The sequence below is a fragment of the Argiope bruennichi genome, chromosome 10, assembly GCF_947563725.1.
Source record: "Argiope bruennichi chromosome 10, qqArgBrue1.1, whole genome shotgun sequence".
Lineage (NCBI taxonomy): Eukaryota > Metazoa > Arthropoda > Arachnida > Araneae > Araneidae > Argiope > Argiope bruennichi.
In genome coordinates this window covers 112453439-112477734 of record NC_079160.1, presented here as the reverse complement: position 1 = coordinate 112477734, position 24296 = coordinate 112453439, and the positions used below count along the sequence as shown (strand labels likewise).

The following is a 24296-nucleotide window of genomic DNA, read 5'->3' as shown; positions in this document are numbered from 1 at the left end:
TAACACAGTATAAATCTGAAATAGTTTGATCTATACTTTACGAGATATTGATCACTACAACCATCTATCTAAAAAGTAATGGATTTCTTTTAACCCAACCTAATATTATATATAATTTTTTTTATTAAATTTAAAAAGTAAAATAAAAACAGATGAATCAAAAATCAAACCTAAAACATTATCATGCTATGATGTCTTGAATGAAATCAGATGACCTTTGATTCCCCTCCCGACTTTCTCTTTTTCAGTCTTATCAACTTTGATTTATTGATTTGATTATGTAAACTAACAAAGAGAAATTGTTAAGAAAGTTTTCTTCATTATGACATTGTCCAATAATTTCTTCAAGATCATCAACTTGGCAACAATGATACAATTATTCAACTCACAGAGATGAAATTTATTTAACTGTATAAATAAAATAATAGCAAAGAACAAATTTGAAGCGAATAATGAGACAAGCTTCCAAGCTTAGTTGCTTTTATTGATCACAGATTAAATAAGCATTTGCAACAGTTCGCTTTATTTTTCCAATCGGCAAATTGGATTAGAATTAACCATATTCAAGTTTACCTTATGACCAACCAATTCACGGATGTTATCAATCTTGTATTTTATCATAGTCGGCCTAAAACATAAAAAAATATTTCATTATTGTTTATGAAATACAAATAAATTAATCAGCACAACTGTGAAACCATTCAATTTAAATGTAATTCATGATTTTGCCTTCTGGGTACAAATAAAATATTTTTATTCCTATTGAATATGCAATATTTATGTCGACTCAACAACATTAAATTTAAAATAATAGGCAATATTTTTATTTTTATTGCGATCTACATATAGTATATAATAACCGAACACAATATCGCAAGATCTTGATTATCTATGCCTCTTTAATTGATAACACTCTTAATCGAACTAAATCCAGAAAACTGAATTGTAATATTTATTGTTTTAAAAAATGATGACATTTTTTTAATCATATAGTCAAATTTAAATAATACCATTTTTTTTATGATATAAATGCTTGAAAAACCTACATTGACCGAGATTAATTAGAGAGTGTGAGGTTTATCAACATGAATGCATTTCAAACGTTATTATTAGCGAATGATCTTTTGTAACACAATAAAACAATTGAAGAAGAAGGAAAAAAAAAAAATAATTAAAAAAAAAAAAAAGAAGGGGGGAAAAAAAAGAAGAAAAAAAGCATAACTCAATTCTTAAGAATTTCAATAACAATGTAAGCAAACTCTATTCAATTTCATTGAAAAAAAAATGGGCCAAAATGTTTCATATTGGAAAAATATGCTTTTGAGAATGCCTTTAAAAAAATCATTAGCAAAATGTAAATTCATTATCCTATCAGTGAAAGCAAAAAAAAATATCATTTTATCATTAGCTGATTGTTGCATATGTTAAAGTGTTACTATCTGATGATAGCTACAATTATTTTTATAATTTAAAATAATTTTTGAAAACTTTGTTGAAAAAAAGTCATGATTTAAAAATTAATCTTTATTAACCGCATTTTTGATTATCTGACCTCATTACAATCTCTCAAAAGTCAACTGAAATTCAAATAAGATAACTTTCAACAAAGTTGATTAGTACCAAAATTTCATCTTTTATATAAGTTACATCATTATTTGTTCAATGAATTTTAACAACGTTTAGTAAGAAAAACAGCAAAGAATTTTTTTTCAACAAATGCCCTTTTCATCTGAGAGCTTTTTGTTGCAATGATCATCAACATGTATATTCTTATAACAAAATGAGCATAAAGAAACATATAACAACCTGACCAATTATATTTGATAAAGTATGAATATTATTTTAATATTTTATAACTCTGTAAATTACTTAATATTTTCTAGAATTTGCAATTTTTACAAATTCATTTATGTACAACAAGGAAAGGAAAGTTCATTAATTGAATTATTGTAGTTCCCTTTTAGCCTAGTTGCGCTAGGCAGTTGTTTAATGGGGAATCTGCTGTTCTCTGCTATCTTACATCTAGCATTCTTTTGATAAGGCATTTTAAATAAAATATCATTTGTCATGTAATCGCCAGCTCATAAAAAGATAAAATCTATAGGGTGACACACATGCATACATGTACATAGGCAGAAAGAAACACTTCACAAAATTTTTAATTTATAATCCTTTATATATTTCATTATATTTTAAATGACCATAATTTTTTTTAATGAAAATACCTCTTCTATTATCATTCTCACCATATCATCTATACTTATAATAAAGCTCAATGTGTGTGTGTGTGTGTGTGTGTTGGCGCTCTACAGGCCAGGTCATTTGACATACAGCTATCAAATTTGGTACATGTATACCTTAGAGGTCGGGAATGTGCACCTGGGGCCCCTTTTTTTGAAATTCTAATTAGAATTTTAATTATTAATTAAAAACTAGCTTTCTCGCCAAAAAAATCTTCCATTTTCCCGACCGCCAACTTTTCCGCCAAAAAAATCTTCCATTTCCCCCACCGCCAAATGAGTAAGGCTTCAATTTTTTTTTTTTTTTTTCTCCCAACAGTAATGAGGCTAGGGTTAACATTTTTCGGCGGATTATTTCAAACGATTCTGTTTATTTTCTTAATGTTTTATGCATTTAAACATTGTTATTTAATCCATGTTTCAGATTCATTCTGATGTACTTTTGAATTAAAATAACACAGAATAAAGGAAATTAAAAATGTATAATCTGCATAGCGTTACCCCAACTGGCGTAGTAAAATTCACGCATGCGCACTGTGTTCTGATTGTTGACATGACAACTAACGGATGATTTAAATTATTTTTGGGTTAGTTGCATGCTTTTGTAAGTAAATTGTATTTATGTTAGTTATATATTTTTTGTATATACTTATAGTTTTAAGTACATCATTTTTAAGTAGTTTTTTTTTAACCTGTTTTCAATGATTTAAATTATTTTTAGGTTAATTGCATGCTTTTGTAATTAAATTGTATTTATGTTAGTTATATATATTTTTTGTATATGCTTATAGTTTTAAGTACATCGTTTTTTAAAACCTGTTTTCGACCGATTATTTTAAACGATTCATTTTATTTTCTTAGTGTTTGATGCATTTAAAATTAAACATTGTTAATGAATCGATCTGTTCATGATGAATCTGAGAAAATTTTGTTGACAAATTCTTGAGATAATACATAAATTAAGAAAGATATTCTTTAGTGTCCATAAAGTTTAAACGCTCAGTGACTCTATTATCATTAATCATATTATTAAAAAAAAATGCTTTGTTTCAGTAAAAAATATTATTATATTAATTGCAGATTAATCATTTACACTTTAAAGCATAATTTCTACGAGGGGTCACAGAAAATTAGAGAGATGCATATCACGCTATGACTGAAGGCCTTTATAATATTATGAGTGAATTATATGACTATCAAAATTTGAAGTTCTAAAATATTTTGCTAAAGAATCTATTAAAGTTGGAATTGCGTAAAATATTTAACGGTACCACCGGAGTTTAACCCCCTGCTTGGCACAATTTTTAAAAATCGCCAACAACGGCCTTGCGAAATGTTCAAAAGCAAAGGAGCAGATGCTCAATTATAGTGCATAATAAAGATTGCCAGCTTTATCGCAACTAAGCGAAGAAGGGGGTTAAAATCTGGTTCAACCTATTTAATTATTAAAATTTAAATGAACATTAAGATTGGCAAACCGGCTGGTCGCCAAAGGCGGCTAGTATAGGAATATAACTAAAATGATTGCACACAAGAGAGAAAAACTCATTTCTATAGAAATTGAAATCTTATCTGTACTTACATAGTTTGTGGGAATTTTTGATGAAATCTGTCGTAAATATGATAAATTCAAGCAGTTGGTATATATGTAAGTCTATGAAAAGCTTAGGAAGATCATTCTGCTGATTTCCTCTCTTATCTTTATTTAAAATTTTGATTAACAGCAAAAGAAAGAGAAAACAAATTTTACAAAAAGCAAGGATGGGAGTATTAAAATAAAACTGTAATAATAAAATACAAAACAGAGAGAGAGAGAAATAATGGAGAAAAATGAAGATGTGGAGATTTCAGATAGCCCAACAAAGATATAGAAATGCTATCTTTGCCTATTTTAAAATTTCTGCAGTGGTTTGAACTAATTTGAAATGCAACAAGAAATATCTCCAGATGCTCTTTTGATTTTAATCAAGATTTTGTTAGATCACAATAAGCTTTTACTATCCAACTGCAGAAATATGATATCATTAGAAAATGTTTTGTATCATTAACTCCACACAGTCATCAAAATCTCATTAAGAAAGAATGAGTGAATATTATGAAAAAAAAAAAAATCTACAGGAAAAATATTTATAAACTAGCAGCATATATGATACAACAAATATCCTTAATCAATGCATACTTACTCAAAAGAAAACATTCTAATTTAACATGGTTTTTAAAAAATGCTTCTAAGACAAGCCAAACTACGATATTTAAAATTTGTTGCAGAGGAAAAAAAATTACCTTTCTAGTGAAAGTCCCCATGCAATAACTGAAACATTATCTGGCAGTCCCATTGGCCGCAACATCTCTGGTCTGAACATGCCTGAATTACCAATTTCCACCCACTTCTTTAATCCTTCGTGGTAGCTAAAAATTTCCATACTAGGTTCAGTATATGGATTATATGCAGGTTTGAAGCGAAGTTTGGTGATACCTAAAAATAATAAATGGATATAACTTATAGTGAGTTAATTAACTTTTTTCCAACACAGTCAAAATTTTAAACAAAAAACAACTTATTATCTATTTCCGAATTAAATAAACAAATTTTAATTAGGAAATAGATATCAGATTTGGGAAATATATTAAATTACTAGGAGAAATTGAATTAATTTTACTGCTTTAAATATTTAAAATGAATTGAAATAAAACAATAATATAAAGTATTTACTAGAGGAAAATATTTAAGAAAGGTTATACATATAAAATTTTTTGTTTGAGTATGTAATAACTGCTCTATGTCATTCTTTCTGTTCATACAAGCAACATACATATAACAGTCCATTACTCACTAGACACTCTAAAGCCAATTTTTGGTGATTGATTCACATTTGATTATCACAGGGGTGTTTGTGGGACCCAAAAAAATCCCCTGAAACTTTTACGGACTTACTACCGGCATTTTGGAGTTTCGAGAAGGAGGGGGGGGAAAGAAATGAAAAATTACAATTATGAAGTATTGAATGACCTAATTATAAAAGTTCAATGAATTACTTTTTTGCAAAATTAATAACCATAAATTTTCAAACATATAAACTACTACATTTTATGTAAATATTTTAAATTACCTGAATTAATTCTTTAAAAAAAATTATCTCATTTCTGCTGCTTTTTTTTATTTTCTGATGTTTGTTGGCTTGTCTTTCTTTTGTGGTGAACTTCATAATTGCAGGAAGGTTGACTTTTATTTTCCTCATTTACAGTTGAAGAAATTTCCTCGAGAACTGCACATGCAGAGGTAGAAGCAGTTTGCTTTTCTGCTAATGTAGAAGGTTTTTCAGAGACTTTTATAGGTGACTCATCTGAAATACATGTTTTAAAGTCCTCTTGATATGTTTTCCAACTTCTGTTCATATTCAGTAAGAGATCTTTGTGAATTGGATCAGTCATTGGATTTTTTGAGCTATATTTTTCACATGAGGTTTCTTTAGAAGCCATTAAATCATATTTAATAGTCTGCACTGCATCTAGGGAATCAATCTTAAGAGAGGTTCTATAGTCAGTGACAAGTGTATCCATTAAGTTGAATGCACTTTCCACTAATGGGCCATGGAAGCAGCTAAGGCAGGCTTTGACCAATTTAGCCAATGTATGATACTTATAATCATTTGTGAAATCATCTTTTAAATTAAAAACTTTAGACCAATATTTATCAATTGTACACTTGACTTGATTTCCACTTTCATCAGATGTGTAGAGCATTTCTTTGGTGATATCAATATCACTCTGGTATAACCTTATTTCAGCTTCTACTTTTGACTTTTCATTATCACTAAAAATATGGGACATAAAAGATGATAATTTTTCAAAAGCTAATATTGTACTGGTTTTACCTCTTAGCTCTGGATCTAATGCTGTAAAACTAATTAGATATGAATTTTTAAGGGGTAATTTCTGTTTCATATGCTGAAATTTCAAAGTGAAATTCTCTTGCGTACATAAATAAAAAAATATTTCAATAAGCGAAACGAAAAATTTACACGTGCGTCAATAAATGAAACGAAAATTTTACACAGCGGAGAAAAAAAAGTTGCGAAGCGATCAATGACAAATAGCTAATACGGCGAAAAATCCCCCTTCTCTCCTTATTGGCGCCACGCCAGGAGAGATAAGACCTTTGAACCCAGAGCCACGTTATCGCACATCTGGTCGAACGAAGTCTCTCCCTTTTTTTTCTGCCGCGCCTACTTGCCGAAAAGAATCCAGAAGAGAATGTCCGAGAACCGGGGGAATGAGTCATAACTCGCAATAAGGAAAGAACAAAAAAGAAGTTTTTTCCCCCTTTTCACGCATTATCACTGCCTTTGGAGAAAGAAAGGAAAAGTTTTCAGCACACACACTGACCTTGCGTTTTCTGCTTTATAAGGAAACAAAATTACCCAGATCAAAATAAATAATTCATTATTATTCCTACTTCCTTTTGAACGACGATCCCCGGAATTTCCGGGTATCGAAGTTCAAAATCCCCGGAATTCCGGGGTTTCCCCGGAGCACAAACACCCCTGTTATCATATATATGTATTTCATATGATCATCTAAATATCTTTATATCTTCTTCTTTAGCTTGTGACACACGGTCAAACTTAATGCTTCCTTTGCATGTAATGACAAACAAATTGAAAGTACACATAGGAAATGCTTAATATGGCACTGGAATGGACCAGCATATGAACGCTGCCCATGTGACCAAGAGAAGTTACATACAGCAATAATTACTTACTTAAATAAAACTACAAAACAAAGTTATTTGCTCAAATTTTGCTGTCCTTTGTCATTTAAAAGGAAGGTATGGCCATCTTAGTAATGGATATAATTTTTTTGAATAACTCTGCAAGTAATATTTAATATATTTATATAATGTATGTATAAAGCATACATACCCAATTTACTGAAAAACTGATGTAAAGTGCCAATTAAATCGCCAAGTGTTAGACCATAGCCTGCAATGACGCCTTCAATTTGATGAAATTCTGCAAGATGGGTAGCGTCTAAAGTTTCATTCCTGAAAACCTTGTCTATACTAAAATACTTTGAAGGAGTGAATTTTTCCTAGAAAGAAACATATTTCATCAATCAATAATTATCATTTTTAAGAAATAGGAGCAATTTATTATTGATACACATACATACAATTTTAATTTGTCTAAATTTTTACAAGTATAAATATGACTTATTTAAAATTAGGAGCAAATTTATATAATAATGGCAGTTCCAATATTTTGAGAATAACTGCATTGCATTTAAATGCATGATGAATGAGTGAATCCTAACTATGACATTAAAATGCAAAGATTGGTCACACTTAATACAATCAGCAGATTGTCCAAAAATTTGAATTATGATTACTCTTGGCTTAAAAATATTGACATGAGCTGTCAAACTGAATAATCTAAATGAAACTTATAATAAGATGCATTCTGTCATTTTCTTATGAATTATTTAGATCAAAGACTGCAAATATTATTTGAATCTAAGATAATTTGTCACAAATGTTTAATATATATTTCAAACAGAAACATTGTAAACATATTATAATATTATTCAATTTATTTCCTATAATAATTATTTAACAATTCGAACCCCCCCCCCAGCATGACAAATACCTAAAATGTTTTTCTCAGATTAAATATCTTTCAAAACATTATTCATCCTCAATATTTCTGTTAATTGGACAGCGAAATATCAAGTTGAATATAAGTTAATTACCTGGTTAACACAAAAGCAAATTTTCAAATGCCTAACATTGCGTGTCTATTCATATAAAACTTAAATAAAAAAACAAAATATATTGACATTTTTTATTTTTAATTATAACAAATAGATATCAATCAACACCAAACAATCTAAATGGAACAGTTTAAAAAATATCAATCAAACATATATTACTTGCTGAGCAAGGGCATACAACATCCGTGCACTAACAGCAGTTGTGTGAGTTCTCAATAAATTTTTCTTCGCTTCTTCAAGTTTCCATTCACACTGATAACTATATTAATATTTAAATATTTCAATAAGTGAAAAATAAATAAAGATTAAATTAGTATGAAATGTATCTAAAAAAAGAAAGCAGTAATTTATTATAGCTAAAATCATATTTTATCATAATTAAAAATAAAAATAGGAAAATTAGCCTTCTCAGTAAAAAGCATTTATAAATAATGATAAATAATTTTAAAAAATTAACACTGATTATTCATAGTTATATTTAAATTATTCAACAAATTTTTATAAAATTATATGTGTATATTGGATAAGAATTCTAAGATTTTCAACAACATTCAATTTGCATATCAAAATTTCCAAGATATAAAAAGATGAAGCTTTTTTTAATTATTTGAGTGTAGTGCAAAAACTGGAAAATATGTTTGCAAAAATTGATGTAACTTATGAGTGAAAGACAACATCAAAATATAAATCTAATTAACACCTAGATGCTTATTTTAACTAAAAAATGAGTAAATTTTAAATCATTTTTGAAAATTTTCATAAAATTTTAATATTTCTCTTTCAAGTTGAAAAAATGTAAGATTTTTTTTTTCTCCCCATTTTTAAATGTAACTATTTTGGGCAATCTTGGGTCATCTTTTTTTTTCTTTTTTTTTTTTTTTCATAAAATAGCATAAACAGACAGATGGCCCAACAATTTTCAAGTTTGACACCATCAAAATGGTAATGGTTCAAGATATATAGATAGAACTGAATAATAAATTAAATTAGTCAAACTTTATAAAGTATAAGTTCAGTGTAAAAAAAAAAATTAAGGGAAGAAATTTGTGCTACAGTTTTTAATATAAGATGTTCAAATTAATAATTTTCAGTTCAATATTAAAAAACAGACAACGGTATTTAATAAAGTAACCCCAAAAATTCAATTAATTTAATGACTCTTCTTCACTCTTGTTTATTTCATGTGGAGATAGAAAATTACCAATGGATGAGGGTTTCTGCACTACTACAAATAGGCAGAATAGGAAAAATATATATATTTTTAGCAAACAAAAAATATATGCTAAATATATATTTTAAAATAATGCATAGATATTTACTTATTTTTCCTATATTAAAAGCTTGTGAATTTTGTCATAGGTATTTAAATTATTCAGATTACAAATGCTACATAACCAATGAAGTAATATAATTATTTGATTATTATTAATTAAAGCTATGCAATTATTCTGATTATTTGGTTTTCAAGTAAATTATTGTTCCCTCATTTAATTTTAACTGCATAATCATATAAAATTTTACATTTCTTTGTAAATATATTTAAGTCCTTACCCTTGAGAGCCATATCCTCCAACAGAATGAACTTTCTTCACTTTTTCTAAGTAATCCATTGGAAAATCAGCTGCATTTTGAGGATCTAAAAATAAGAGCAACAATAATTTTCAAAAATAAAACCTAAAAGATATTGATAAAATAGAAACCTTAAAAAAAAATGCTGAACTGCTTCAAAAATTCACACAATAAATGGCACTGTGGTTGACATTGGCAATACAATGTCTACCTAAAACAAAATAAACAGTTTGATGACAGTTTTTATATACATTTTAAAAGCTGAATCGTCCATTCAATTGTAAAAAAATAAAAATGCATAATTATTTTTAATTGATGCCAAATTTCTTAATGAAAAAATCAAAATAACTATTAATTTTTGGAGCAAAAATGACATTGAAGATGACTTGTTATTTTTGAAAGAATTGTGAATACTGCATTTTAAAAAGTAAAATATTTTAACATATTTTTTAATCAAAGAAGAGAAGAAAAAAGTTACCAGAAAGGAAGAAAGTGTCATGCTGATCTCTTGCAGGATGCTGTTGTGGTTGGAAGAGAGCATCAAAATTCCAAAAGGAACTTTCAATATAATTATTAGTAGGCATTTCTGAGAATCTATTTGAAAAATGCAGAAATAAAGGAAAAAAGCATGAAAAAATATTTAAAGTTATATGTATTCATAAAATTTCTTTACACTAAAAATTGGAAAATGTTTCAGCCTTTAAGTATTAATTAATTTACAGCATTTTCCATTGTCATTGTGATATAACTAAATTTTCCTTACTATATTTGATTATAAGTAAAATGCACATCTATATTTATAAAGAAACTATATTTGCCAAGCCATTCTTTCCTTCAGGAATAGAATATTTTTAAAATGGAAATCTATATTTCCTCATCTCCATGATATTTTTGAATCTACAGTTATCAATTAAGTGCCAAAAATACTACATGGATGTTTTTTTTTTTTTTTTTTTTTTTTTTTTTTTTACAGTTTGTTATTAAAAAAATGCAAACTGAAAAAGATGCTTTGACTGCTTTTTCAGAAACAAATGTCTTGTTTTCGATTTCTTTTCAGTTTTTGCATTCATTTCATATTTCAATTATCAGTTAGTTTTATATTAAAAAATAAGCCGATTTTGTGCATCTGTGTTCTGATTAAAACAAATATGTATGGTGTATTATAATATACCATGCAATATTTATAATAATAAAAATATAAGTATGAATTTAAGTACTATCCATATTTTAAACTTCTCCAAAAAAGATTATTGAATATGCTTTGAAATTTAATGGATCCTTATCAATTATGAGAATTTTTTTTAATTAGAAGAATTTATTAAGTAAATCTAAAATGGCACTGATCTAAATGTTTACTGGTTTATTTAAGTCACTCTTCTCCATTTCTAATTGACTCCTCTGAATCATTTCATCTAAATTTTATTTACGTGCTTTTTCTCTTCAATAGAGTGTAAAATGTAATGAGAAATCTATATGTAAAGCATTTTTTTTTGTAAGAAAAGCATTTTACACCAGAAATAATATAGAAACCAATTATGCTCAAGAAGGTGAGATTACAAGCACATCTTGGTCTTCTTTTTAGTATTTTATATAGAAAAAGAGATTCTCCCAATTTTTCATTTCATTATATTATAAACAGAAAACTCCTGATACTTACAAAATTAAATAAGCTTTTCATATCAGCTCTGTATATTAATTCTTTCACAGAACAGTCAAAGCAAATTCTTAGTAAATTCAAATTTATCAATTCTACAGAATGTCCATTCTAATAACAGCTCAAGAGCTTAAAACTACCTATGTACTTTAAAAAAAAAATGCTCTAAATAAAACAAAGAATAATATTTTATCTTGTTTGAATCAAAAAAAAATTTCTAAATAAAGCAAAGAATAAAATTTTATCTTATTTGAATCAGTAAATGTTTTACTGAAAAATTTATGAAGTTTAAATTGTTAAATAATATCTGAATCCTATCTATCCTTTTTAGTAAAGTGTTCTTGATACATGTAATTCTAAACAAACAAACAAAAAAAAAATCCACCCTTCTGCAATCAAAACTGACCAAATTATAAACTTTTGAGTATCATTATTTTAGATAATTTTAATGACCACTTCAGAGAAAATCTACCAATCAATGTGCAGTATTTCCTCAAATCAGCCACTGATTGGCTTAAAAAAATAAAGCATTTCAACAGAAACAGCAGTTTCCAATTGGAAGTACATGCCAATCTCTAAATATTTAATAATCAGCTATTGGACAGTGATTAGAGCAAGCAACCTGTATACAGGATGCTTAATAAATAATGTACTGGTGGATTTGAAAACAGTAGACATTTATTGAAGTTGAGAACAAATTAATTATAATTACAGACATATTTATTCAAATTTATTAACCAAGGGAGCAATTTAAATAAGTATATTTTAGAAGCCTGAAAAAACTCCTGAATAAATTTTCTTATAAAACATTCCAAATTATTTTGCTCATGGTAATAACCACAAGAAATAATTTTCACTTCAAAGTTTTCTTTGATTATTTTCACACTGCAAAATCAAAAGGTAAAAAGCTGGACTGGAGGGAAAGATTAAGGACTAGACTACATATGGCTATATATCATTATTTATTAAACAATAATAATAATAATAAATATTATAACAGTTTTATTCATTCAAATTTTGTTCATGAAAATACCCACCAAAGCAAACTAAAAGAGAAATAAAATCAGTAAACAGAAAATGAGAAATTCAGCAGAGTATTTCTGTATAGTTTTTTTTTAAATGTCAGTATTAGTTAAAATTCATATTTAAAGTTGTTCTTTGACATGTTAATACATAAAAACAGATGAATTTTCAAATATCAGAAGGGCAACAAAACTTAAAATATAATAAGACATCATTAGTTTGTTTAAGTATAACCGTAAAACCTAAATGATGGAAATAATAACTTACCCCATTTCCAAAAATATTTGACGAAATTCTGCTCGTACTTTCATCAAAGGATGCCGATGGCCACAGTCAGGAGCAATACCAAGAGCACTGAAATTGTAAGGCTTAAAAGTTTTCTCTTTCCAAGAAGAACTGGAAGAAAGAAAAAAACAAGAAAATTGAAAAAAATATATATTCAACCAATTTCTCAATTTTTTAAATATATTAAGAATTGTTTTTTTTAAACATAGCAATAAAGTAAATTTTATCAACATTTAACAATCTAAATAAAGGTTCTCAGAAGATCATTAAATAACAATAACAAATCAAATAAATTTAGCAAGAAGAAGTAAAGAATGCTACAATCCTTAATTTCAACTTTAAAACAGCAATTAATTATCAAAAAAAAAAGCATTAAAGGTACACAAAAAAGTAATAACTGAAAATTTAATTCAAATAAACTTCAAAATAGGGTTGAATCAAAGAATTTTGTTCATCAGAAACAGATCAAAATTATTTCTGCCAAATTCTCCCATAACAGTATGATTTAAATATTAAAATATTTGAATTTGAAATGATTATTTCTATTTATTAAATCAATGCATTAACTTTTCTTTCTATCACCTGTTATAATCTCGTTCCGTTGATATAAATAGTATTAGTAGTTACATAGAAGCATAGCATACAAGAACAACAGATATGTAACTCCCCCCCTCCCCCCGATCAAAAGGCAGTTGTGACAGAATAAATATGTATTGCACAATGATGCATCCAATATTCGCATTTTTACACAAATTTTACATAGGAAAGAATATGATCCATCAAAAGAAGGTTATTTTGATATCAAATAGAATATTTTTTGGTTACAAGATATATAGATTCAATAAAAATTATCAATTTTCAGCAATCCTCTGTTGATCCATCATATTAATCATAGTAATTCAATTATGCCAACCAACACTGATAAACTACATCTTATAATAATAATTTAATAAAATGTATTTTAAATTGTTCGTGCACAATAAACATATACCATATTGATTGATTAAATATAACAGAAAAATATGGAATTAATTGCAATATCCCCCAGCTTCAAGATCTTGAAGCTGGAGAACTCTACCAGTTTTATTTTGTGAGATCTTTTAAAACTGGATATTGGTACTTATTGACTCATGCACCAATAACACTGCTTATTTCTGAATTGCCAAACCATTACTACTTGTGTATATTAATTACATACGTCTGCACAATGGTTACAGAAATTTGGGAATTGTATGTTGCAAGAAAATAAGGCGTAATACACCATTAGGCATCGTGACAAATAGTCAAGCCATAAGAGAAAATTACCAAGGATTCTGGATCACATATTGATACTGAACCTAAATACATATTTTTGTGTCAAAATGTAGTTAGTCCATTTCCATTTTTATAAACTTAAGGAGTATCTAATAGTTTGCAGAATTTTTGCATTACTCAAACTACCCATAGACAAAAAGACAGACCATTTAGACATAAAAATCTTCACTTGCTGAACTTATTACTATATTTATCATAGAGATTGCCCATTATCACTGTATTATAATTTGTTTTGAATTAATAACAAAACTTTTGAAAGTGTATAAAATTGAATTCAATACCAAATTTTCTGAAATTGTTTGAATAAAGTTTTTGATGAAATGCATGTAATTTTATCTTAACATAAGAATATCAAAAATGTAACAGAAACCTAGAGATCATTTCAGGGGTTAAATCAGTCTCTTGCTTGATATGAGATGTTGTAAAATCTGGTCCTTTTCCTATTTTATAACTTTTAATTGTTCTAGAAAGGAAAAAAAATCTTATTTCAATATCAAGCAAACAGTAAAAGATAAATTTCATGAAATATACCTATCGATAATTTAATAAAATAATTAATAATAATTTTTTTAAACAAAAGAATAATATAATAATTAAGAAAAAGTTAAGAATAAATTCTCATCTAATTAATAAGCTGAAGCATTAATTATAAAATATTATTTAATCAATGAAGTAATGTTTATAAGATACACAATAACCAAATACAACAAAAAATAAATAGCAAATAACAACAATTTTATAACTTTTTTTAATATAGCATAAAATATTTTTCTCTTTAAAGTTTCTTTATTTACTAAATGGAAAAAAAAAAAAAAATTCAAATTGTTTTTTTTTTTTTTTTTTTCAAATTCAGCATTTAGGAGTAGATAAAACAAACACTGTGATACACACCTAATATAAATAAAAAAGTACATAAAATTTTAAAAATAAAACTACTAAGAATTTTTTAAATATTGATTGATAGTATCATGTTATCCTTAAAAAAAATATTATCATTCATCTAAATTTATGGCAAAGAAAACTTAAACAATATACAAAATTTTTTAAAAAAAAAAAAAAAAAAAAAACAAGCACAGAAAAAAAAAAGAATTAAGGGGGAATCATACACTTCCTGCAAGAGTTTTCTTTTCTTAAGCTCAAGTTTCACTTGTTGAGAGACTTCATTTTCTCTTGAATTTTGAAGTTTCAGCAAATTGTTTTGAACTTCATCAATTATATTGTCAACCTGAAGGAAAATTCAATTTAAAACAATTTGAAAGCATTACTTCAAAAAAGAAGAAAAAAAATACCCTAATACATATATTATCAATTTTTAAATTTTAAAACAATTTGAAAGCATTACTTCAAAAAAGAAGAAAAAAAATACCCTAATACATATATCATCAATTTTTAAATTCAGAGCTAATTTATAGTTAAATAACTGTGAATGAAGGGGCGGGGGGCATCATAGTCTGAAATATTATTTTGAAGTGTGCATGAATTAAAGAAATAAATCAAACTTCTCAAGTAATATTTCTATAATATATTTAAATTTTTAAATACTGGATGCAAAAATAACAATGCAATGATGGAAATAAATTTAAATAATAACAATTTTTATTTAATGTATGAAAAAGCAGATTTTTATTTTCATCATTTGCTATTTTTTATTATTTTATTACATAATTATTTTAGAATTTTGTAATTATTTTCTCTCAAATTCACTAGCAGGTAATGCCACATTTGTGGAATCAAAATTGAACTAAACGAATTGATATCTGCATTTTGAAAATATTAAAATAATATACAATTAATAAAATTGATATCTGCATTTTGAAAATATTAAAATAATATACAATTAATAAAAAAAGACAAGGAATATCAAACTTTTAGAAACTGAGAAAAAAATGATAACAATACTCTATTTTTAAAAACATGAAGTAAGCCAAGTTAAAACAAAAATATATAAAAAGGATCTATGATATGATATAATGGATAAAATAGGAGATTTGCAAAGCTTTTGTTATGACTTCATTAAAAATAATAAGCTAAGAATAATCAATAAAAATGATGCAATAAGAAAAAAAAATCAGAAAGTGCTAGCATCTTAAAACTGACAAGCATAAACACTCATAAACAATTTATATGCAAGTTATACTGAATGGAAAATTCCAGGATTCCATTTAATTTTATTCTTGAAGTTACTTAACTCTTGGTAGTAAAACGGCGAATTTAATATGTCATTGATTTTTCTTGCTATATTGTCTAATAATGAGCTATATTTATCATGCGACTAAAGTTGTGAAAATAATTTACATGTGATAATAATTAAAATAGCTTAACAATTTTAATATAATGAAACTGGAAATATTATATCTCCTTTTATTATTTTCTAATAAATAAAGTTTATAAAGAGGAAGTATTATAATTGTTAACAAATTTGAACTCAGGATTTAGATGAATATTCACATTTTAGACCTCATTGAATTTGAAAAACACAATTTTAGAATTATATCTGTCTGTAGCAAAGAGAATAACTCAGAAATGCTTTGAGTCAGAGGGAAGGACTTTGGTATATAATATTTACACTAAAATTCTAGATTTCTGTCAAATTTTGAATGAAATACATTGGCATGAAGTCTGCCTGTCCAGCTGTTTGAATACAAATAAACATAATAATTACAAAATAAAAAGAACTGAACAGAAAGAATTTATCATACAGATTTAGTATCTAAAGTACACACACATATCAAGTTTTGAATCATATTTATCTGAAAGTGGACCATTTGTCAGATTGTACTTTCACATATATGTAAAATGTGATAACTCAAAAATGCAATGACTTACACAAATAAAATTAGGTAAATGATCTATTAATTACAACTGTATTCTGTGACAAATTTTGACTTCAATCCTTTGGGGGGGGAAAAAAAAAGGTGTCTAAAATTCATAATGGATTTTCTGGTTTTTGTATATTAACCTCATCAAAGTACTTAATTGCCAAAATAAATAAATAAATAAAAGAAATCTCCAAAGATCACAACCTAATTGGCTCTTTCATAGCTATTATTTTCCAATGGCATATCCTGGTTTTCTATATTATACAATGAAATATAAAATTCTCACATGCTGGACTGTGAAAATAAATATCTGAGTCATGATGCAAATACCTTTTTACTTTAAAAAATGTATTCTGTAATAAACACCAAAATGGAAAAGAGGAATATAGATTTTGGAGATTACGATGATTGCACTTATTATGAAGAATCTAAAATCTGCAACAATTGTGTTAGCGATAAAAATAAAATTAGACTATCTGGCAATGCAGGTTTTGAAAAGAACCAAATCTTTTTTAATTCAAAAACCTTCTTAAATTAAAAAAACAAACCTTCTTTAAATTTTACTTTGAATTTCTTAAACTCTTACTATTTTTGATAATTCACAATTATATCAAAATTAAAATATTTTTTTGATTTTGATTAGACTTTAACTAATAATGTGTATGAATTATAAAATAAAATGTTTTTAAATAAAAATTAAATCGCTATTTCTTGCAGAATTTTTAATAATTAAATCATACTTGCAAGGCTAAGAAAAATTCCATCACAATTTTCATGGGTAAAATATTAAATTATATAACATTAAATTATTTTTTATACATTATTATGAGCTACATTTGTGTTAAGGTCAAAGAGTTGTTTGTGCAAACTGAGAATGATTATATACTGATAAATGGGATGGTGGTAGTAAAATGACCCAAAACAAAGTCAGCAATTTATGTGTTTTCAGACAGAATACATTAATTGACTGAATCAAGAAATTATCCAGAATTCATAAATATATAATTGAACCAATATGTTTTCAGCATTACAAAAATAAAGTAATGTTAACTTATTAATGCCCAAATTACTACTAGCGAATAGTTTCTTTTAATTTCTGTAATCTTCAATTAAAGTTTCCGTTGTTCCTTTCTTTCCTTTTTTTTATTTTACTATAAAAATTTTTAATTGATCTCCAATAAATTTTTCAATTTTTTTATACAAAAAGTTTGGCATTTAATTTATTTTTATCTTGGTACCTTTAATAGTAAAGATACTTTCAGAAATTAAGGTAAGCAATAACAAATTAAGAAAGTAATAAATAATAATTTCTCCATTACAATTAACAATACTTATGTGTATCAGTTAAAAAAAATGAGGAGGACAGGCAGATGCCATGAGCAAGATCTAGATTATAAGAAATAACTATCTGAAGAAGAAAAAAAGTGCACATGGAATGGCAGTTTCTTTTAATATACTTGCAATAAATAAACAAAGAAAAATGATTAAAGCTCTTCAGCACACTAGCTAAAATGATTTTTAGATAAAATTACCATAATTTATTTATAATAAATGAAGAACTATTATAAATAATTCAGAAAGTTATGCGCAAAAATCATCAATCTAAAAAAAAAAAAAAAAAATACTTTTCGATAAGCTAGAGTTGCACCATTTTTCTTCTCTATGTAGATCCATCCAGCAGACATAGCTTTACTAAATCCAACATTGGATTGAGGAACTGATTTCTAAAATTAAATTTAAACAATTTTTAATATATTATAATCACATAAAAATTTGAGAATTCATTTAAATACTTTTTAAGGTATTTTTTTAACATCTCTATAATTAAAATAAATAAACAATCACAATTCCAATCAATGATCAGTATCAGTAGTAAAGCAATTTCTTTAAACTGCCTATTAACAAACAGGTACTTTTAAGTAATAAAATATAATAGTTTAAATGAATGATAATTTAATGGAATTTACTAAAATATAGAAAATCTATATTTTCAATAAATTTTTTTATTAATATTCTTTTTATTCAAAATTTACAAAAATGCACATCAATAGAAAAATTCTTATAATTACAAAAAAAAAAAAAAAAAAAAAAAATGAAGTTAAGAAAAATTCCTGTTAATAAATCGCATTAAAATAAAGGCAATTTCAATATTTTTTTTTAGTATTTTAAAATATTATCTAATTTTATTTTTGAAAAAAATTATGTAGACCAAATAATTTTAAAAATAACCTCTACAATTAACTTTTTGCTCCCAGAAAATAATTAGAAGTTGGAGTTAGCTGTATAATTTATCACATGAATATAAGGATTCATTTTAATGCTTAGACCTGAAAAATAAAATTTTATAGATTAATTTTTTTTCTCCAAAAAGAGTAATGAATAATTTCTTGTAATACTGATTTTTTTTTATCATTATTGAAATCAAGCAATGTCAAAATGATGCACTGTCTGTAATATCAAAGGAGAGGCCTTTCATGAGAACTTTAAGAGTTAATTTTTCATGAGGCATTCTAAATGGCAGACCACTGTATTTAAAATTATCAAACCAGGCAATAAATAGTTTTTAAAAATGTATATTTTGGAATGATTTTTTTTTTCAAAATTTAAATTAGTTAGAAATTAATAAAAACTTATGTGATTTTCCAAATATTTGAAAATATTATGATGCAAAAGAAAATTCTGCTTTTATTTTATAGTAAATGAAAATATTTATATACATAATGTACAAGTAAAGTAGCTTGTCCTTAAAATTGCTCAAAATTCTTTTGCTATGAAATGTTACACACACACATATTCTGCTTGAAAAGTTTAATATAGATAAAGAAAAAAACCTAAAAATAGCTTGATTTGAAAGAAAAGGAAACCATCCATTATAATTACAGATGTGACATTTTTTTATGGTTATAAAAAGTAATCAACTTTTTTTATTAAACATTAAAATTATAATTAATAGTGCTGCAATAATGACATAAACCTGGTTATTTTATATGAATCAAGCCGTTTACATTTACTGATAAAATGAAAATAATACCATAAGCTGCTGCTGCAATATTCCTTCAGGAGGAATAGCATAAAAAACAAGTGCTTCATAGCTTCCATTTGCAGCTACTTTTTCTCCTTCACTTGTAAGTTTCCAATATTTATTATCTTGCTGTTCAGCACTGATAAGCTAATAGAAAAAAAAAATGAAATATTAATCTAAGTCATATTTGCTGAAAAAAATAATCAACTCACACACACAAATATATATTTATAGTAATCAATTTAAAAAAAAATTCAAGTTAAAGTTAAAAAAAATCGTTTTGACGTAAATATTTTTGAATCAATTTCTTTTCAGAGAAATTCACAACTATTGTTGATACTTACATTTCCGGCTGATTGTAAACTTTTAACAGCACCAACTATTTTTTGATGATCAATCTTAAATATTTCAGCAAGACGTAAAGAATCAACTGGTTTTTCGCCATTATCATTTAAAAATAATAATATTTCTTCAGTAAGTTCAGCCATTATTCCTTTTTAAATTAAACAAAATTAAAATTTCAATATTGCAGATGTGATTGTATGCGGCAATTGTTTACGTTCTTGCGTTTTTCCATGGAGATCAACGATATCGCCACTTTTGTGTGAGAAATCATTGTTTCGGAATTAAAATTGGTCAATTCAGAAAAAAAAGTTCGTGCTTTTTAATATACCTAAAATAAACGAAGAATAACTAATTTATTTTGCTTCGTCTTACAAAAGTATAATTTCAAAATTGAATTTTATTGGAAGTAATATATTTAATTTAATAATATTTAAAAGACAAAAAAATTATTTGGAATTTTTATTAATCTATTTAAAAGTATATTTAAGTTATTGTTGAAAATAAAGTTATAATTATTTAGAATTTTTATTTTAATAATTTCCATGATGATTCATCGATACCGTTACTTAGCGTTGTTTCGGAATCGTTTCTTGTTCATACAGATTTTCAGAGTGCCAATAATTAATTTGCTAGTCTAGTTTTAATATATATGCTTTTCATTTATAGCTTATATCTGATATTTAATCTATCAATATGGAAGAACTTGATGATTATTGCGGAACTTGGAGGGTGAGTAAAGACTAATTCAAAGAATTCTGCAGGTTTTTTGGTTTCTATAATGTTTACGTTGTGACGTAATTTTCGGTACTGGAGATTTTCGGTTTAGCTAGACTGCTTGTTTGTGCTGAAATATATTAAAATAAATGCTCGTATTACCACAAAAACATTTCCTTATTTTATTTTGCAATATGCGAGCAGCTTTCATCGCTCATTGCAATCGTAAATTTTCAATTAAGAAATATTAAATTATATATAATCAAAAAATTGCTGTATATTTTAATTTAAATCTTTCACATTCTGCGGAATAAAAACATTTTATTTTTGTTAGTTTTTTTGTGCACAGTTCTTAACAGAATGTAACGCTGAACGACTCCCGCTTTTTATTTATTTTCTTCCATATATCATATTTTCCTTTTGAAATAATTTGCTATTTATTTGTATATGAAATAAAAATATTTTCTATTTATTCTAGCCGGGTTTTTTTTTTTATTATTATTCAGTTCTATATAAAACTTATAACATAGCTATAAGCTATATAAAACTTTTAAAATAATGATTAATTTAAATAATATAAAGATAATTAAATTAAATAATATAAAAATATTTTCCAGTCAAATTTAACAGTGTTTTATTGAAATGTTCATCACTGATGGAAGTTTATATTTCATTTAATGCTTATTAAAATATTTTAGTGTGATTATTTTTGAATATCTGAGGCATTCTCATTTATTATACAAATACATTTTCTTTTTGGATTATAAAACATTTTTTTTAATGAAGGGGTAAAGAATTTTTCAATGTAAACTAGAAAAAAGATTCCAGGTTATAAAAATAATTCAAAGCTTAACATCAGAATATTTTATAAGTATATTAAAATAGAGAAATGATATTTGCAAATCAATAATGCTAATAACCTCAGATTAATACTTTCTGTCATAAATCAAAGCACTTTTATGAAATTTTATCAAAATTTTAATCTATAAAGACTTTATTTAATATAGCTGTATCAAATATTTGCTATATAGTAAAGCCCTTAATGTACTCATAACATACACTAAAATGTTAGTAAGGGGTATAAAAGTTGATGTGAATATTGAATATATCTTTTTACTTTTTGAATGTCTTATATCTAGTTTTAAATTTTGGATATTATTCATTAGATAAACAAGTACTACGATTTTATATATTTTTTTATTTATCAACTATATTATGATTTATTTACTAGGGAGCTGTGTTTTTGCAGATTTTAATAAATAATATAAATAAAAAATAAATTGTTTTTATATTTTTTAAAAATGTATATAAATTAGTTATTAAATAAGCCTTTTGAGCTTTTAGGTTAAAGATGTTAAATTTTTCTGCTTAGCATTTATGTAATGCCATTTTATATTTAAATGTTTTAAAACATAATGTACATTTAAATTTTTATACATTTTTTTTTTTTTTTACTGAAATTGTAAAATATTTTTATATTTACTTTATTATGAATACATTGCTGATCAAACTTATTTTTTTTTCAAATAGATTCGTAATTTTCATTTTCTACTATTATTGTAGTATTGCAAGTAATTTGATTTTTTTTTTTTTTCCCCTTAGATTGTAAAATGTTTAGCTTTGCCTCATAGTTCTGAATCTACTGGAATTGAAGGGTAGGTGTTTAGTAGTGTATTTTCTCATTCACAGTTTTATGTTTGAGGTAATTAAATTTAAAACATTTTGTATTGAGATTTCTTATTGAGATTGTTGTATATTTTCAGATCCAGTTTTTTTTTTTTTTTGTTAATTGCAATAATTAATGTTTTAATATTGATTATATATAAAAAACAATAAATCATTATTATTGACTTAATTTATTATGATTGATTACATTTGCTAGGTTTTTGCTTTTATGTGGAGAGGAGTAACTTCTTTTAAATTCTGATAATTAATATAAAACCTTTTAAAATCACATTTACTTTCTGTTTATTAAATATTTTTGCAACCCATCAAACCATTTCTTTAAAGAAAATATAGATTGGTCTTTTTTTTTTTTTTTTTTTTTACTTAATTCAATATTTTGTAGTCTATTTTTTTAGGAAATCTACCATTTAGAATATAGAACAATATCATGGAGATATAGTACAATATTCTTTGGCAATATTATTCAGCTTTAATTGTAAAACACATCCTAGATATCTGTTTGAAATATAAGAATATTACATTTTCTTATTTAGGAAGAGTTTATATTTCTGAGATAATTTTCAGGTTACATTTAAATAAATAAGCATACTCAGTTGTTGAAATTAAGATTTAATATTTATTTGTGTGAAGTTAATGTTATTTACAGTTCTCTGAATAGGCTCAGCATAATTAAGAATATAAATGCATAGAAAGTTTTATGGCTAAGCACTTAGAAAAAGTTTGAAACAATCTCATAATTCTTTTTTCTCTTCCAAGATATGTTGCAAACTTTTTTTTTTTTTTTTTTTTTTTTTGTCATTGTCCAGAGTTTTATGTACATGTAGACTGATCCGGGAAAGCATCTAATATGCTTTTTTCATCTATTGAGATCAAATGTTTGAATGCATTACAATATCCTATTGTTAATTAGGAGAAAGAGTTCTGTCTAATGTAGTTATTTGTTCAAATAAAAAAATCTTATTTATTAGTTTCCAATTAAAAATTGGTTATTAAATTTGTTTAATTTATATTAGTGAATATTATTTGAAAATGTAAGTTTGTATGTATTTATTTTAAAATTCAAATGTTTATTGATAATAAAGATTCAATAAACATATAAATTTACAGGACAGAATTTACACTTGATGAAAGTGGAGATGTAACTTGGAATGTACCCGAAAATACTGAACCTATGCCTTTTTTTAATTGTGAGACTTATGAAGTAAGTTTGATCTCTAACAATTAATTAACTCTTATTTAAATTCATAAAAACTTCCCTATTTTATAATAATTCTTTTTTAAATAAGATAAAAGAAATTTACTGTTATATTAGATTTCAGTGAAGTTTAACATAGAATGATTGCAAGTTTGTTTGTTTTTTAACTTGTGGTAAGAGGGTTTTTTTGTAGTCCATTAAAATATATGTATAAATAATAATTATGGATAAAAATTTAGTGTTAAAAAATGAAAATAACAAATGATATATTTAATTATAAATATGGCCCACAAGAAAATTGAGGACATAAAGCATTAATTAAATGTATTAAATTCTGGTATTTAATGACATACATTTACAAAAAAAGTTACTGTATCTATGATGGTTATGATTACATTTGTTAATCTGTCAACTATATTTAAAATTTTAATTGGTGTGTTTTAATGTTGTTGAATGATACATTCTTTTGTAATTTCTATATTTCCTGTCACATTAAGTGGTTTTTATTTTCTTGCAGCTCTATTCTAGTAATCCACATTATTTAAGGTTTTTTGGAACATTTGTTGGTCATGTCATGGAATTTCAGGTAGGATAATCTAAAATTCAATTGAATTGCATTTTATAACATTCATTGTTTAGCAAAAAAAGTACTTTTCTGTAA

The 24296-nt window shown here is 25.5% G+C and overlaps 2 protein-coding genes across 2 annotated transcripts in view; one reads left to right on the top strand and one right to left on the bottom strand.

Moving 5' to 3' along the window:
* Positions 1 to 463: 463 nt before the first annotated feature.
* Positions 464 to 20282, bottom strand: LOC129989175 (phenylalanine--tRNA ligase alpha subunit-like). The gene is made up of 12 exons (XM_056097542.1): positions 20040 to 20282; positions 19705 to 19842; positions 18299 to 18397; positions 14961 to 15079; positions 14225 to 14317; positions 12523 to 12651; positions 10057 to 10172; positions 9561 to 9645; positions 8169 to 8268; positions 7163 to 7331; positions 4524 to 4716; positions 464 to 628 (listed from the first exon to the last, which is right to left on the bottom strand). Exons 1-12 carry the CDS (start codon positions 20181 to 20183, stop codon positions 523 to 525), a joined length of 1491 nt encoding a protein of 496 aa, XP_055953517.1. The 5' UTR covers positions 20184 to 20282; the 3' UTR covers positions 464 to 522.
* Positions 20283 to 20624: 342 nt separating this feature from the next.
* The window catches only part of LOC129988844 (uncharacterized), a 35990-nt gene continuing 32318 nt past the window's right edge, over positions 20625 to 24296 (top strand). The window contains exons 1-4 of the mRNA XM_056097120.1: positions 20625 to 20769; positions 22357 to 22409; positions 23548 to 23641; positions 24153 to 24221. Coding sequence (XP_055953095.1) covers positions 20734 to 20769; positions 22357 to 22409; positions 23548 to 23641; positions 24153 to 24221 — 252 coding nt within the window. The 5' untranslated portion in view covers positions 20625 to 20733. The remainder of the gene's footprint in view (positions 20770 to 22356; positions 22410 to 23547; positions 23642 to 24152; positions 24222 to 24296) is intronic.

Coding starts and splice junctions, on each gene's coding strand:
- LOC129989175 (XM_056097542.1), bottom strand. CDS start 20,183: ATGGCTGAACTTACTGAAGAAATATTATTATTTTTAAATGATAATGGC. Junction 18,398..19,704: donor TATTGCAGCAGCAGCTTATG/GTATTATTTTCA, acceptor ATTTAATTTTAG/AAATCAGTTCCTCAATCCAA. Junction 14,318..14,960: donor AGAAAACTCTTGCAGGAAGT/GTATGATTCCCC, acceptor TTTCCTTTCTAG/AACAATTAAAAGTTATAAAA.